The 16,745-nt window shown below is 38.3% G+C and overlaps 1 protein-coding gene across 3 annotated transcripts in view; it reads left to right on the top strand.

Moving 5' to 3' along the window:
* Window positions 1-16,745, top strand: part of GLRA2 (glycine receptor alpha 2) — a 173,429-nt gene that overhangs the window by 61,942 nt on the left and 94,742 nt on the right. For all 3 annotated transcript variants that reach the window (XM_006911659.1, XM_006911658.2, XM_006911660.1), the window contains 3 exons: window positions 4,208-4,290; window positions 6,900-7,037; window positions 8,669-8,883. In XM_006911659.1, the coding sequence (XP_006911721.1) occupies window positions 4,208-4,290; window positions 6,900-7,037; window positions 8,669-8,883 (436 nt within the window). The remainder of the gene's footprint in view (window positions 1-4,207; window positions 4,291-6,899; window positions 7,038-8,668; window positions 8,884-16,745) is intronic.

Raw genomic sequence — 16,745 nt, 5'->3', positions numbered from 1 at the left:
CAAATGGCTATTTTTCTCCCTCAAGAATATTTCACTGAGAATGGACTCACAATTCTAATACTGCTGAGTTCCTTATGAACCAGTAGTTCCTTTATGAATCAAGGTGCCGTCTGTCCACCATAACATTAAATGATTAATTTGTACCCTTCTAGCCATGTGAGAACAATTCTGGCCATGGATCCAGCTCCCTGGCTTTCCTTCAGTATCATTTGCTTTCTGTCTAGTGGGAATCTGTTAGCATCTTACAGAAAGGACCAGGCAAGCTTTGCTGGCTTCCTTTGCCTGTCTTGTAATTTGGCAGCATCCTGTGGGCGCTGATGAGCAGGCTGCTCTCTTCTAAACCCTTTATCCTTTCCCATTTCTGCAGGACAAAAGCCTGAAATTCTCCCACAGAGCTTTAGGGCACAGATTCATTCATATGTTCAACAAATATTTATCGACTACCTACTCTGTGCCAGGCACTGTTTTAGATGGTAAAGAACAGAGAGTCCCAGGCTTTGTGGATCTTGCATTGTAAATAGGGGAGAAATAAGGAAATAAAAATATAAAAATATAAATTTGATTTCAAAAACTGTAAAAGTAACTTAAATGTCTACATCTATCAGTCATTTGACCTTTAAGTATGATATAAACTCAAGAGCTGTTTTTTACGAGCAAGATGAACCGAACAGGAGAGTAGTAAGAAAGGGAAGTGAGATTTTGGGAGACTGACTTCCTATGCTATCTTTTCTTCTTTTGCCTTTAAAAATCGAAATGTTTGCTCAGCCTTCTTACTCTCAGTAAAGAAGCAAGGCCGCTCTCTAAGGACACTTTATTCTTTCCCTTGTGCAAACAGGATGAGGGGCACCCTGAATGCCTGAATGTCGGCCACAGTGACAGTGGGGGAATGTGTGATAATGCTTCAGGAAATGAGCTCTTTAACAAAAATCAAATGGAAGATGGGTAGCCTCAGCTCGCTGCCTTTGGGTGCAATTGCCTTAATAGTTTAGATTGTGGGAAAGAGGAGAGCAAATCTGACATGCTGTAGGCAGTGTCTGCCAGCAAACGATCTGAGTTTCAATTAAAATACTTTCTGTGAGATCCACCAAAAACAGATGGGGATCCAGAGTAAAGGAGATAAAAATCATTCACGTTTTAGTGTAATGCTATATGTGTCAGTCTTATCTCATGCAATTTCTGCATCTCTGTAAAAAATAATAATAAACTCATTTTCCCCTAAATCGTATTTTTAAATCAAAAAATAGTTTTTTCATTTTTTTTTTAAGAGAATAAAAGCAATGGTGATTACTTTTGAAGGTTCTTGACTGGGAAGAGAGCACGGGGAAACATATTGGAGTGATGGGACTATTCTAAATCTGGATCTGGGTACTTGTTAAAGGGGCGAATACAGATGGAAAAGCCATTACGCTACAAATCGGAACTTGTGTATTTTTACTATATTTAATAGTAACTTCAATGAAGAAGAAAAAAATAAGTAAAAGGCAAGTCTGCATTTTAAGCCTGTAGATGTGTGGTGAACTAGACATCATAAAGTATCGCGAGGGGACAGATTAGATCTTTACAATTGCTTCCTTTTTGCTCAGCTGATGATACAATTTAGTAAACCACAGAGCTGTCAACTTTCCTTCTCGTTAGTGGTACCCACTGGGTTCCAATACTAAACCTATCTAGAAAGGAAATTAGAAAACAAATAAGGAAGAAGGGAAATACCCGCCGAGTTCCCAGCTGAGACGAAATTCAGTGACAGTTTCACAATTGCTGGGAATTTCTCTCTGTGCAGTTTTCCACACTGGTAATGGTTTTGACCCCAAGATTTCTGGGTCCCAGTATGATTGTTAGATCTGCCACAGAGGCAGAAATAATTGTAAGTGAGGCCACTGCTCCCTAAATAAATGTGAAAAGGTCACTTCACAGAAGAGTCACATTCAGCAAGCCTATGATTAAGAATATTAAAATTGAGTTGTTGCTAATAACAAACAAAATACAATTGAATTCCACGTTGCATGCTTTTGAAGTTGTTTTCATTTCCACTATTATTACTTTCTAATTTCTCAAAAGCAAGAAATTTCCAGATTTTCTGGTTTTGATTCACTTAAATTATGCACATGCTCACTGATTATTTTTGCATGATGAACACATTTTTGTTTGATGAAAATATTTCCTCTTTTAAAATAGGAGAGAAATAGATTCTCATTGTGTTAATAACAATTTTAAACCCATACAGCCTTTTAAGGTTTTCTCCCTTAATAAAAGGCAGATTTTTAAAACTTTTATTCCTAGAGATTTTCATTTTGACCCTTTTATTCTGCCTTTATTTAAAGGGTTCATGGCATTAATCTCAATAAAATTGTGTTTTCCAAAAAAATAAAGGCTTTTATGCTGGAAAAAAATCTAAACACCTATATTTATATCCGTATCGCCAAATAAACTCCATTAATGACAAATCGTTTTTCCTGTCTAACGTGTTATTTTGAAGTCTGTTGTTTAGAACTCAAAAATATTTTTTTTCCCTTTAGAAACATGGTATCCGTGTTCTTAGAACAGCCCACAGAAGCTAGGTAACATATTAACGACGAAGGTGAAATACTGTATGTTTATGGAAAAATTTAAATAATAAGATTATAATTATAGTAGAAGATTGTTGAATAAAACAGAATTTTGTAATTTTATCTTTCAACTATTGTTCGAAGGCATGTTTAATTACATGAAAGACATCTTCGAATAACCTACACTTGTCGATACAGATAATATAGAATAAAGAGTGAAAACAAAATATGAATCATCCCACCAAGCAAAACTATCTACTCTTAATATAGTGTCATGCTTATTTCCAAGAATGAAAATATATTTTTACATAATTGAGATTACACTGCACTGTTTTGAATCTTGCTTTTCTTGCTCATTGTTATATTTTAACTATTCTGAAAACTGTCATAATAGATTCTTTGTCTAATCTCACTTCAAATCCCATTTTCTTTCTTTAAAATAAGTAGGCCACAACTTTTTGTTTTATCTTGGCTTATATAGAATGTATAAAGTGAAGCAGGGAAAGGAAGGAGAAGAGATCCAGGGAGGGGAGAGCGAAAATGACCACAACAGCAAGAGAGAGTGGCGGCAGCAGTGCCAGAGTCAGAAGGGTCTTTGGAGAAAAAAAGATTTTTCAGAGAAAATTAACAGAATTGGAGCAATGAACTTTCAAAAAACAGGGATTCTAGTACTGGAGCTAAATGGGAATAAGCATCATTTTATCCTATCCCATCATTTGATAAGGAGATGAATGTCTATTGATTTTAAGGTCTTGCTTAGGGGAAAGAGATAGTTTGAGGCAATTCTGGGAAAGGAACCCACATATGCTGATTCTCAACTTCCTTCCTGAAGCTCTGAGGTATAGAAAAATTGAGGAGCAGGAGGTATGGACGATCTCCTTAAGTATAAAAGAAGAAATGGTGGAAGAGAGATAGTGGCTTAAACAAAATCCTGATATAAGGCATGGTCAGAGCTGGCTGGAGCTCGGAAAAGTTAAGGAAAGAGGAAAAGTTAAGCAGAGTAGACCTTCTTGGGTACAGGGAGGTGAAGACTATGTATAAACCACTATCCTTAAAGGTCTTCTTTTTCGGCTTAAGGATTACTTGCTCCAGATTTGTCAAAATTCTAGAATGAAGGCTACAATATATTGTTAAACCATTCACGTAGATTAGCAAATGAAAAGACAGTGGAGTTAAGCACTTGCCCATTTAATAGAAGAAGAACCAATGCTCATTGCAACCAATTACGCTGATCACATCCTTTACTGTCCTTGAAGCAAAGTCTACCTGTCCAAAGTCTAATCTAAAACAGCACATGCTTTATGTATTTTGGACATCAGTATTGATAAGAGTCCATTGTCCTCGCTACACTATTTCTCAGTGCTCTTGCTGATTCGAGAATAAACTTGAGGCTGGTGCCACTGGGAGGTGGGAGTCAGAGGCTGGAAGATGGGAAATAGAAAACTTCTCCAATATTTTTTAAAGTTTACCAATGACTACTGTTCATTTGAAAAATAAAAAGCATTGCCCTAAGTGAGAACTTAGATTTCATTATTTGAATCAGTGTCACTTTGCTTTTATACTACATTATTTTTGGTGTGTTTCTCAAGAGTCAGACCTCGCAAATTTAAAACTTGCTTTTTAATTGCTTTTTTCTTTTTTTCTTTTCTTTTTTTGCTAAGACTCACCTTGACCTTATCCTGTCCCATGGACTTGAAGAATTTTCCAATGGATGTCCAGACTTGTACGATGCAGCTGGAGAGCTGTAAGTCATTACCATTAAAATGACTGCCTGCCTGTTTTAACAAATAACCTGGTTCTTTCAGTGTCTCATTAAGACCCATTCTCTACCTTATCAACTCGCAAGGTCTTAATGAAAAGACAAGCAAAAACGTGTGTGTGTCTCATCCCAAACAGAGCATAGACAATCTTTCGAAGTAAAATGCCAAATAACTTACCCTTCCTCAAAAACGAAACCTGATTAAGTTTTCTTTGAAATGAAAATGTCTCCTTGGGAAAACTGAGATTAGTCATTCAATCTCTTTGATGAACTGCTCTCTAATAATAAAATGGTATTTCTTTCTATCTAATGCTCATATAGACCATCACCTCAAAGGAATTTTGGCAGGAAGGAGCGTTAGTCAGAGGAGGATGCAAGAATGAGGGCCATGAGATGATATGGAATAATAGGTATCTCCCTTAGGTGGGCAGTGGACACACAAAGGCATGATGAAGGAAGGAGAAAAATGCTATCTACTCTGTCCCCCTTGCCACTAGCCACAATGCCACTGAAATCTTTGACACATGCCATAAGTTGCTGATGCCTCCCAGGTAATGGGATTCTCAGACAAGAGACATGAATTTTTTCTGGCTTGCTCTGTCAGTTTCTCTGTTTGCAAAATATAGAGAATAATAAGTCCCAATGACCTACAGGGATGTCAGGAGATTTAATGAGGCAGGAGCAAGGAAATACTTTAAACTTCTTGGTTTAGAAAAATAAATAATAAATATAAAGATGCATCAACTATTATTAAAAAAGAATCAGTGACAGGGTTTTCATTCTGATCGTGTAAAATCACCAGAGTTCTCTTGAAACTTCCTACGGAAATAAACAAAATAACAAAATGTCTTTGTTTAAAGAAGTTGCCAGGGATAAAATGAGAATTTCTGATTTACAATAAACTTTATGTATTCTTTTTTCCTCTATTGCCCCTTCTCTTGAGAAGAAAGTTAAGAAAAACATTTTCTTACATAATGGTTCCTTCCTGTGTCTTCTCTACTGCTCCAAACTCACACCTGTCTCAACCCAACATCTATTTTCTCTATAAAACAGCAATCATAGCTGTCATCTGAGGCTTGACCAAGGCTTAAGAAACTCCAATTAGTAAATATGGTTGATCCTTGCAGGACCTAGAAGTCGTAAAATTAAAGCAGCAGCAATATGTGTTTACCAGTAACTCTGAATGTGAAGGGTACAAATTACTCTTTACTTTTCTACCCTCATAATAGCTCCTCCTTCCCTATCCCCTTACCTCTTCTTTCTGTCCCAGTCTGGGGCTTCAGGATGGCTGACGAGGACTATTATTATGGTGGCCACCCAGAAGCTCACCAGACAAGGATATGGGGTGTTTGATGAGCTTCTAGTATTTGTTGGAGATACTCAAGAAGTATTCATGCAGCCTTGCAGTAAAACAGATAGAGTTGGCCATTCTCTCTGTGGAACAGCAATGCTGGTACAGGGTCCTCTTTGTAATTCCTTGCTTTCTATGTTATTTTTTGGCTTTCGATGGAAAAGGTGGTCCAAAGAAAGAAGAAAGCAGATTCCAACTACCTTTGCCATTGATTCCTGGGTAGCTTTGGTGGGTCACTAATTTGTAGTAATTAATCATAAGACTCTACTGAGATTATTGGCTATCCAAAACCTCACATAATATCCCTCATCTTCCTTACTCTCATTTCTAAGTTCAAATATCACAAATAAAAGGGGAAGGGAGAGAAATGATGCCCAAAGGAAAAGTAGCTTTCATTTATGGGGTGCAAAAAGATCCAAAAGCCCCTGACGGATAATGGCCTAGTTAACAGGAGCCTGGAGACCGAGAGCTAACTTTGGTTTGGTAAACTGATAACAATCTTATTTTAGATAGTTCAGGAGTCATATAACAATATGACCTTATGTAATAGAGATTGTTTTACTTCATATTCATCATTGTGATGAGTGGGCCCATTTAGCAAGACTAGCACAAATGAATATGCTTTATTTGCATATTCTGCAACTCCCTCTTAGGTTACCTGTCTGTAGCCTTCCCCACACGCTAAGGTAAAGGAAGGTCGACCATCAGGACATTAACATAAGCTTTCTGAAAATGAAGCTAACAGACCCTAGGAGAGGGGCCAAGTGGCAATGGGAATGTTTTAGGCAGGCCTGTGATGAATTCACTCTCATTAAAAATAAATGCTTTTCATTTGAAATACCAAGACTGGTGCCATGAATTGCATTGTCTTATTGGATTGCAGCAGACATAGCTCTTTGAAGTAAAGACAGTCTTCAAAGGATTTTTGTGCTTGTTTACTTGTTTTTTCTTCGGAAAGATTTAGTGAATAAAGAAGACAGAAGAATATGAACTTTATAGATTCTATTCTTTCATTACACAGAAAAAAATCATTCAGGAATAGCTTGCTGGTGTCAATTTCTTTGATTCCGATAACATGTAGTTGTCATGATGACTGTAGCTCTTTTATTAAAAATGCTCCTGAATTGATTGAGCATGTGTCTGCTTTAGATGACTTTCTTGTTTGTCTCTTTACATGGCTAAATTTTCAAGGTTTCTTGAAAAGATGCATTCAGTTTTTCACTATGATTTGCTTACTCTCTAGTTGGGTACACGATGAATGACCTGATATTTGAGTGGTTAAGTGATGGTCCAGTTCAAGTTGCTGAAGGATTGACTCTGCCCCAGTTTATTCTGAAGGAAGAGAAAGAACTTGGCTACTGCACAAAACACTACAACACTGGTAAGTTTTCTTTCAGCTGCTCAACCCAAATGGGCTCCATCTGCAGCTTGGGGTATATATCTCATTACCTCAATTGCTGCATGTTCACTAGGAAAATAGAGTTAAAAAGGCAAGGACCTGGGCTTGGTGCCAAAGCCCCTCAACAGATAAGATACCTATATGCTCTGGAATAGGTCAATGAGCACAACAAAGGATTTCTCCAAAACAGAGAGAGAAGAAAAAGAGATCTGGGAATATTGCTGTTCTCTTGCTTACCATCCTCTGTCGAATTAGTCTGAGGAAAGGTGTATCAGACCTTGTAAGTGATACAGGAAGAATATAAATCCTGGCAGGTTCAGTACCTGGCATCCACTTTCGACATTGGATCCTCAGGTCAATCTACACTCTCTGACTTAGGGGAAGAGAGAAATCAACATAGGTCTTTGTAAACCCAGAAACACAGCTGTTATGCTCTTTGGTCCTGGACGGTAATAAGAGTTTGAATGAAAATCAGCTGGCGGGAATTCAGCCGGCTCTAAAATGCATTGTCAGTAGTGCGGATAGACATGGAGCAGGGGGAAATTTTGAGGTGATAGCAACAAGTGGGCATCTGTTGCTGCCTGGAAGATTATGCCTGCCCAGTAAAGTGGATGGCTTTTCCTATGAATGTCCCAGTTCTGATACCACACAGCTGGTCATAGAGAGGCAATCAAGACATGTTCAGTGACAGCTCCAGATCCCTTGCTGAGCAGAATGGTCCATGAACACTTGTTTCAGCATCAACAGTGCTTCCTAGGAAGCTACTAAAACCTGATTCTAAGGTGCTCTTCCTCACCAAGAGGAACCAACCCTATCTCCTATAATCTGTGTGGGCCAAGCCAAATTACCTCCTGGGGTTCTGACTCCAAGCCAATTAAAGAGAGAAAAAACGTGGCAAGGGGAAAGGACATTTATCTTTCAATAGTATCTTAAAAGTTTTAATATCTTTATATGCACTTTTTCTATACACAATGTAGCACTATACAGATTCTAGAAATATTCTACATGTCCTCAAGCAATTACCCAGGAGGCTAGGAAATTTTTACAATGACAGGATTATATACATGGCTTATACAAATGTGCATTTTCCCCTTGCTATTGATAACACAAAAATAGATTCACAAGTATTCAAATACTTTGAGAGCTCTAAGTGAACTTTACTACTTCAGAGGGGATGGTTTCAACTATTACCTATTATATGTTATATATTATATGCTGTATACTATATGCTATATATATGCTGTAAGTTATATTCTATACTATATATTATAATCCCACGAAATGAGAATATTTTGTTTCCACTAGTCAGTTTATGACAGTCTTGCAAATCCCGAAGCTCTGTCCAAATAATCAAGCTTTAACATGCACAGATTTAGAAAATTAATATGCCACATGGTTTTGGTCCAGTGACTCTTTAGATCATTCATTCTCACACTGTCATATCCATTACTGGTTAAGTTGGCAAAGAGTTAAATTGATTATGTAGGGTGAGCATTTTGTGCAATCTTCCAAATCCATCTATAATGCTCTTTTTAAAAAAAAAATAAAATGAGAGGCTGGAATAGGAAAGATAAATTCAAATTGGATTGTAAATCATCATTTCCTGCTTTCAGGAAAGTTTACCTGCATCGAGGTTAAGTTTCACCTGGAACGCCAGATGGGCTATTATTTGATCCAGATGTACATCCCCAGTCTGTTAATAGTCATTTTGTCCTGGGTCTCCTTTTGGATAAACATGGATGCAGCCCCTGCCAGAGTCGCACTGGGCATCACCACGGTCTTAACGATGACGACCCAGAGTTCAGGTTCCAGGGCATCTCTGCCAAAGGTAAGAAATCTCCTCACTTGACAACAAATGACCTGAGAGGTTTATCAAAGGTCTTGTGTGCTGGAGGATTCTGGGAATACAGAAATACCTGCCATCCTATGGCACTGTTGTAGATGCAAATGCCAGAAGAGAGCGAAGAGCTGAGTCTGCAAGAATTAGAGCTCTGAGGACATAAGATAACTTCATATCCAGATCAATTAGGGGAAAGAGAAATCAGGATTGGGAGAGAAGAGGAATGAGCAGAGGCAGAGACATTGCTCAGGAATTCTAAGAAGCCCTGAGTGCTTTTGACTTCATGTTGTTTATGAGCCATGAAGCTTGCAGGAATTGGAGTAAGATTGATGCAACCTATGCTCTATTGTCAAGTATTTATTGGTGAAGCTATTGAGATTCATATGCCCAGTGAAGTCTTTTACAGAAATAAAGGTTTGAATTAACCTCCTGGAAGTTTATACGGAAAAGCCATATCAATGAATAAATCTATCTATCTATCTATATCTATCTATCTATATCTATATCTATATATACATACATTTCATATATCTATCTATCTATATCTATATCTATATATATCTATATAGATAGATATATGAAATGTATGTATATATATATCTATAGATATATAGATATATATCTATAGATATATATAGATAGATATATGAAATGAATGTATAATATTAGGGTATAGCAATCAGATATAACCATTTTTGCTATGCTTTAGGGTATAGCAATCAGATATAACAATCTTTGCTATGCCTTAATTTACCTTAATGGCTGATACTTTACTATTTTTAAATGACAGTTGACTAGAGAAGAAACTGTGGAGTCATCCAAGATGGTGAAAATACCGGCAACTGTGGCAGGTTGACAGAGGAGTGTGGGATGGATATTAGGGGCACATAGACATTTTGTAGCACCTCAAATAATAATCCATAATGGCTGCATAATCTATTTTTATGCAAGGTAGGCCCTCTGCATTTGTAAATATTGCTTAAGTAATAACAAATGTCCTGCTTGTGGAATTCTCAGCTCCTCGGAAGTGTGCCAATGTGTGTTTCCCCCTTTCACTGAGTACACTGAGCTGCTGGCTTCAATCTTATTACAGTGGTGTGAGTTCAATTTGGTATTCAGTATACACTGTCTCATACTGGTTGAGCAGTCTCTCCAAAACCCAGTTCCAGAAAATTGAGATGTAATCCTGTATCTTTGCTGGCTTGGGCTTATGTTCAGTCATGCTGCTTTTGACATGATATGAAATGTTAAATCGTGTTTCACATTATCTCCTATGTCGGAAGATAAGATGACATACAGAGGAGGTCTGTGGCTATAATGGAGATGGACTGAATACGGGGGAAATAGTTATACAAACTTTTCAAGTTCCATGCCTCCAAATATAGATACTAGAGTTTGTATGCTAATAGAGAAAGGAATAGATCTGTCTCTGACAATTTGTTTTTATTTTCTAGAATAACAAATAGTACAAAATACCTGTGTCATATTTATATTGGAATACGGATGTCAGAAACACTAACAGCTTTTTTTTTTTTTAGCTACATAATCACAAATCAATTTTACCTACTGGAAATTCTAATCCACTCTGTGCCCCCTTCCCAAACAAGTTCATTTGCTTATTTCTTATTAGTTATTAGTTATTGTCATCGTTGCATGCCATGCTGTTAAACCCCAGGATGCACAAACACGTACTGTACAATTTAATAGATGGTTAAAAGTATTGGTAACAAATTGTAAGCAGATGATGTCAAAACATAAAACATTTAGCCTCCAATCACTTATCGCTATGAAAATGGTATTCATTTATTTTCAAAACGGGACCTTGAGTTTTTAAAATTTTGTTATTTTTATTAGCTATTATGATTCTACATCAATAGTCAAAACTATTGCTAAATAAATGGTCACTGATCAGTGATCTTTGTATGTAGGCACAATCAGGAACCAAAAGAGGGTATAATCATAAGTCATTTTATACTGAGCTCTGAACTCATAGTGGTTATCCTTTTACTATCGGCAGGTTTATTCCTACATGCCCTTTTCCTAGGCTATTATTAAACATGGCTGGCTCTCAGCTGACTGTGGGGAGATGTGACTCATATGGATGTCAGTGAGAAAGGAAAATGGGATAAAAAGTGAGTCATGGAAAATAAAGAATTGACCGTACACTTACATACACACACACACTCACACTCACACTCACTCATTCGCTCATTTTAATTTATAAACACTGTGGTCCTGAGCAGATACTCCAATCTGCTGGTTGTACGGTTGCTCCAGAGCCTATGGCAACAGCCTAGATAGAGTAGGCGTGAACACTGCACTTCACAAGACAGGCTTGTTGAAGAAAAGACAGAAAACACAGCAAGTATGATTAATGTTAACCATCTAGTAAATAACTCTTAACATTTTGGTGTATTTCCTTCCAGTCTTTTTTTCCTATGCATATTTATAGGCAAACCCACACTCGTGCGCACATAGAAAATGGAGATCAAACTTTTACATAGTTCTATACTATGTGCCATTTCCCATGGCATTAAAAATCTATTATGAAGATAATTTGCAATGACTTACTAGTCTAGCTGATATATTTATTATTGTTTTACCATAATGGACAATTAGGATTTTGTTTTTGGCTTTGTTAAGTATGATCATTATAATATATTCATATATGAGTGTTTATGTGTCACTGTGTTCTAGAAGACATGTATATATATTTTTTAATCTTATTTTGCAATGTAAAAAAGAAAGAACTGAGGCTAGAGTGAATGAAGGATGATCTATGATAAGATGCTCAATGAGATGTATGTTCCATTCAGGTAAAAACTTGGTCTTATTCATCATGTCAACTTGAGCACCTAGAGGAGTGTGTGACTCAGACTAGATGATCGATAAATCCTCATTGAATGGATAAATAAATTAATAAACAGCCATGTTCCCTCATGTATGACCACGTAGAAGATAGAGTAGACTTGAAACAGAATCAATGGGTAAAAGTTTTACAGAAAAATATTACAGTTTTAACATATGGAAAAATTTCATAGCAATATGAAATAGCCTATAGAGAAATAAAGGGCCTTATGAGGAGAAGACGCCATGTTCTTTGAGTGATCTATTATATGCTTATAGTCATCTGTCAACGAGAGAAGCCAAAGTTTATCATACAGGTGTGTGTACGTGCATGTGAGTGTTTTTCACAGGTAGGCAGTTTATTGAATGGCTTAAGCTCTAGAAGGTCTGAATAAGCAATGGGTCTGTTTTTTTCCAATGCCTGACATTAAATACTCTCAGTTGGTTCCAATTTCCCTGCCCTTGGAAGACATGTCAGGAAAATTCCAGAGATTCTCAGTCACTACAGGCCATGCCATTAGACCCAGAATGAACAAACACGTATGTTACAATCTAACAGACAATATTTATTGTCAACAATAAATATTTTAGATTTTTTAAAAGTCATCTATCCAGAAACAAAAATTCAATCTCACAACCATTTCAATGCCCTTTGCCTCCCTTGCCCCCAGCTCAGGCCTGACCTTTGGCTTAAAGACATGCAGTGAGGTAGGCATACTGTCTGTTCTTTTACAGTTCCTCTCCTTGCTTTTCCAATTCTCTTCCCGACTCCTGTTGCTGAATAGTGTTGAGGGCTGAAGAGGAAAGGGTGGATGGAAAAAAGTTGTATGTGACTGACACTGTTGTAGTCTAACCCTGCCATCTCTGATGGTAAGCCTCCAAAAGCAAGTTTTCTTGTGAGTTGAACTTGACTTCTTTAGAGATTCCTGAGGTTCCCAAATATTATACCATTCCTCAATGAATAATGAACTCTCTGGCTGATTGATGTCTTACAATCTCCTCTTAGCTATCCCCTCTTAGCGGCACATCTTCTAGCTCCTGAGGTCTCCTTAGTCAAGTAGACAGCCCTCCTGGTCGCCATGTTTTCAAGATGATTCACATCTGGCTATCTTCCACACCATTTATTTGGCCTACCAAGAACATGCATCCTTGCCTTGCTAAATAGGGGAAATGCAACTTAACTGTTAACCCTTCTGCCCTCACCCCACCATCTTGGGTATTCCAGCTAGCCTAATGCCTTCAGAATTTACCCAGGTAAGAAACAAGTATTGCTGTTCATGTTTCCATACAAAATCCAAACTACTAAGGTCATATGACAGGTTTTCCTGATCCAGAGCAACTTGTTGGAATTTCAGCAGCTCAGCAAATACACAATATGTGGAGGAGATGCCAGTCTCTTCTCTTACGGGGGTGAGGATAAATCACCTTCTCCCCATCTTTAGGAGAGTAGGGAAAATGCCAGAGCACTGTCAACACCCACAAATTACATGACTTCGATGAATTCTTTTCAAATGTCTAGTCTTCTGTAATGATACAGGGAGTTGGGTATAATCATCTCTAGATAGCTTTTTCTTTCTTCTAGAAAGTCCTGAATCCTATATGCATATCTGTAGCATCTCCCTTCAGAGTGAAGCTTTAAGCGAAATTCTGAGACAATGGGAATATCTCATTCCCAGATAAGAGGTACAAATTGGCAGTTACAAAACAGTCACAGGGATGTACACTACAGCATAGGAAATACAGTAATATTTTAATAACTATGTATGGTGTCAGGTGGGTACTACACTAATTGAGGTGATCACTTAGTAAATTATATAAATGTCTAAGCACTATACTGTACACCTGAAACTAATTTAAAATATTGGAAAAAGGAATATCCCATTCCCATACTGTTATAAACAAACACTTAATTTTTGAGTTTTATCCCTGTGAGGGCAAGGATTCCATCGATTCTGTCCGTGTTTATATATCCGCCACTAGCACAACGCCTGGCTCATAGTAGGTGCTTAGTAGAGTTGGGTAGTGAATGAATAAACAGTGTTGAAAAGACTTGTAGTCAAGTGGTATTCCATGTGTACTTTAATTAGCAATTCATTCATCCATTTATTTATTCAACTAACATTTATTGAATGTCTTCTCTGAGCCATGCATTGTGCTAGGGGCTGAGGAATAAAACAAAGTCCCTGCCCTCGGGTACTTGTAATCTGGTAGCCTAGAGATCAATACCTGGAATGATGATTATTAAACAATGTTAAATACAGTCGAGTGCCACATAACAACATTTCAGTCAATGACAGACTATATATGACAATGCTCCCATAAGATAATAATGGAGTTGAATTTCCTCTAAGAAAGGGAAAGACATGTGGTTCAGGAGAAACTTTTTTTTCTTATGGGAGCAACAGAATCCCTCTCACTCACAACACTTCAATCTTGAGTGCACACATGACCTCCCAATCAGTCAGACACTGACCTGTTTAGTGCAGAGGAGCCTGTCCCCCCAGTGCTACATATTCAGAGGGCGCTATGGCCCTCCCAGATCTAGGTTGGTGGTCTTCAGAGCACATGGCTGTACATTCCTCACTGAGGACCTAAGATCCTGTACAAGGACACAGGTCCACAAGAGCGACCTTAAACAGTATTCGGTGCTACTGTCACTTTAGTAAATGATTTCTGTGGTAGTGCGGGGCCAGCCTGTCCCTGTACTTTGGAAATATTTTCTAGGTTGTAAGGATGTAAAGCATAGATAAGTTTTATCTCTTCCATCAATGCCAAAGAAGCCTTTGTGCCAGAAGGGTCAATGGAACCAAATAAAATTTTCCAAAGTAAAAATACTGAGTTCTCAGTTGTACACCCTCTCTATGTTAAATACCCTTTTCTTACGAATGCCACGAAGTTCCATAATCTGACCACTGCTCCAACATGCCATAGCTAAAACTACATTGCCATGACAATCCATGTTCCTTTATCTCTCCATTTTAATTTCTTATTAGTACCGATCCTCAGGCCACCTTCCACTCCCTCCTGACGGTCACTATTATGGTGATGTATGCCTTGCCAATAACTTAAGATATGCAGATGACACCGGCTTGCTGACAGAAAGTAGTAGTGATTTGACATGACTTCTGATAACAGTAAAAGAAGTGCCAAAGCAGGACTGTATTTGAACCTAAGACAAAAATCATGACTACAGAAGAAATACACAACTTTAACATCGACAATGAGGACCTCTAAATGGTTCATTTTGTTTACCTTGGCCCAGTCATCAATTCAACTGGAGACAGCAGCCAAGAAATGGAGAGAAGGCTGAGACTTGTAAGGGCAGCAAAAGAAGAATTAGGAAAGATCATCAAGAGCAAGGAAGCGTCATTAGAGACCAAGGCTAAGATCATCCGCACCCATGTATTCCCAATTACTACATGTAGAAGCCAAAGTTGGACAGCGAAGAAAGCTGATAGGGAAAAAAAAAATGAAATCATTTGAAATATGGCGTTGGAGGGGAGCTCTACTGATACCCTGGACCGCCAGAAAGACAAACAAGCGGATCCTAGAGCAAATTAAGCCAGAAACATTGCTAGAGGCAAAAGCGGCAAAACTGAAGCTGTCCTACTTTGGGTCTACCATGAGAAGGCAGGGAGGGTTCTTTGGAAAAGACAATAATGCTGGGGAAAACAGGTGGCAGGAAAAGAGGAAGACCAAACATGAGATGGACTGACTCCATAAAAGAAGCCGTAAGCCTGAGTCTACAGGAGCTGACCGGGGCTGTTGAGGACAGGACACAGTGAACATCATTCATTCATAAAGTCGCCGACTCAACGGTGCATAAGAGCAACACACCTTACCCCGCCAGTTTCCCCTCAATATTTCCAATCAACCCAGCCCACATCCGTGTTCACGGAGCAGCACTGACAACTTCTATTTCTTGTCAGAAGGAAGCAGGAGGGAGGGCTTGTGGGACAGTGTGTATAAAGTCCACAACAGTGCACGGTACTGTCCTAGGCCTTCAAATTCACTCACCACTTGCTCGGTGACTCAGCCAGAGCAACTTCCAGTCCTGCAAGCACCATTCATGGTAGGTGTCCTACACAGGTGTACCATTTTTTTTTAACTTTTAGATCATATTTTCTATGTTTAGATATACTTAGACACACAAATATTTACTATTGTGTTACGAATGCCTACAGTATGTAATACAGTAACATGCTGTACAAGTTTGTGGCCTACGAGCAATAGGCTAGACCACACAGCCTAGATGTGTAGTAGGCTAGACCACTAGGTTTGTGTGAGCGCACTGTGTGATGTTCGCACAAGGATGAAACTGCCTAACGGCGCATGTATCAGAACATATCCCCGGCATTAACGCACAGATGCCCGTATAAGGACATGAAGGAAGATACCTAAGCTATTAAATGGAGGAGGGAAAAATGGAAGGAGATGGAGGAAAGAGAAGAGAGCCAGAGGAGGGAGAGAAGAAATGGTGCTGGGAAAATGGCCTGAAGACGAAAGGAGCCCGTGCTGAGTCTGTGAAGCAGATTAAATAGGTGAAATAGGAGGAGGGAAAGGTCACACCCGGCAATGAGGACTTCTTACTCATAATATTTCGGCTACGCTTATAAAATAAGCTTTTCTAGAAGACAATCTGGGCAGTTTTCCAATATGCTTCACAAATTTTAAACACATTTCAAGTAAGAAACTTGTGTTTATTGATTCCAAGTTAATTTCTTGCCTTCCTGCCAACCACAGCTTTTTGTGGTTTTTGCTAGGCTTGGTCTAGTTTTGTTTGATTTGGTTTTCAGAAGTTCAATCTCTTCCCTAAATGCAGGAAAATGAAACACCAGCAAAATATATATTCCATAGGTACCTTCCCTTTTAAAGCTGTTAAACTGATTTTTAAAAAATAGATCTCTGCCAACCTCTAAGTTCTGCTGATAAAGGTCTAACTGCTGGAGCATAAAACCCCAGTGGCAGACTAAAGGCTGGGTGTATTTCTGTCTCCCGACCTG

The sequence above is a fragment of the Pteropus alecto genome, unplaced genomic scaffold (genome assembly GCF_000325575.1).
Source record: "Pteropus alecto unplaced genomic scaffold, ASM32557v1 scaffold23, whole genome shotgun sequence".
Taxonomy (NCBI): domain Eukaryota; kingdom Metazoa; phylum Chordata; class Mammalia; order Chiroptera; family Pteropodidae; genus Pteropus; species Pteropus alecto.
The sequence above is the reverse complement of the archived record's forward strand: the minus strand, read 5'-3'. Positions and strand labels throughout refer to the sequence as shown.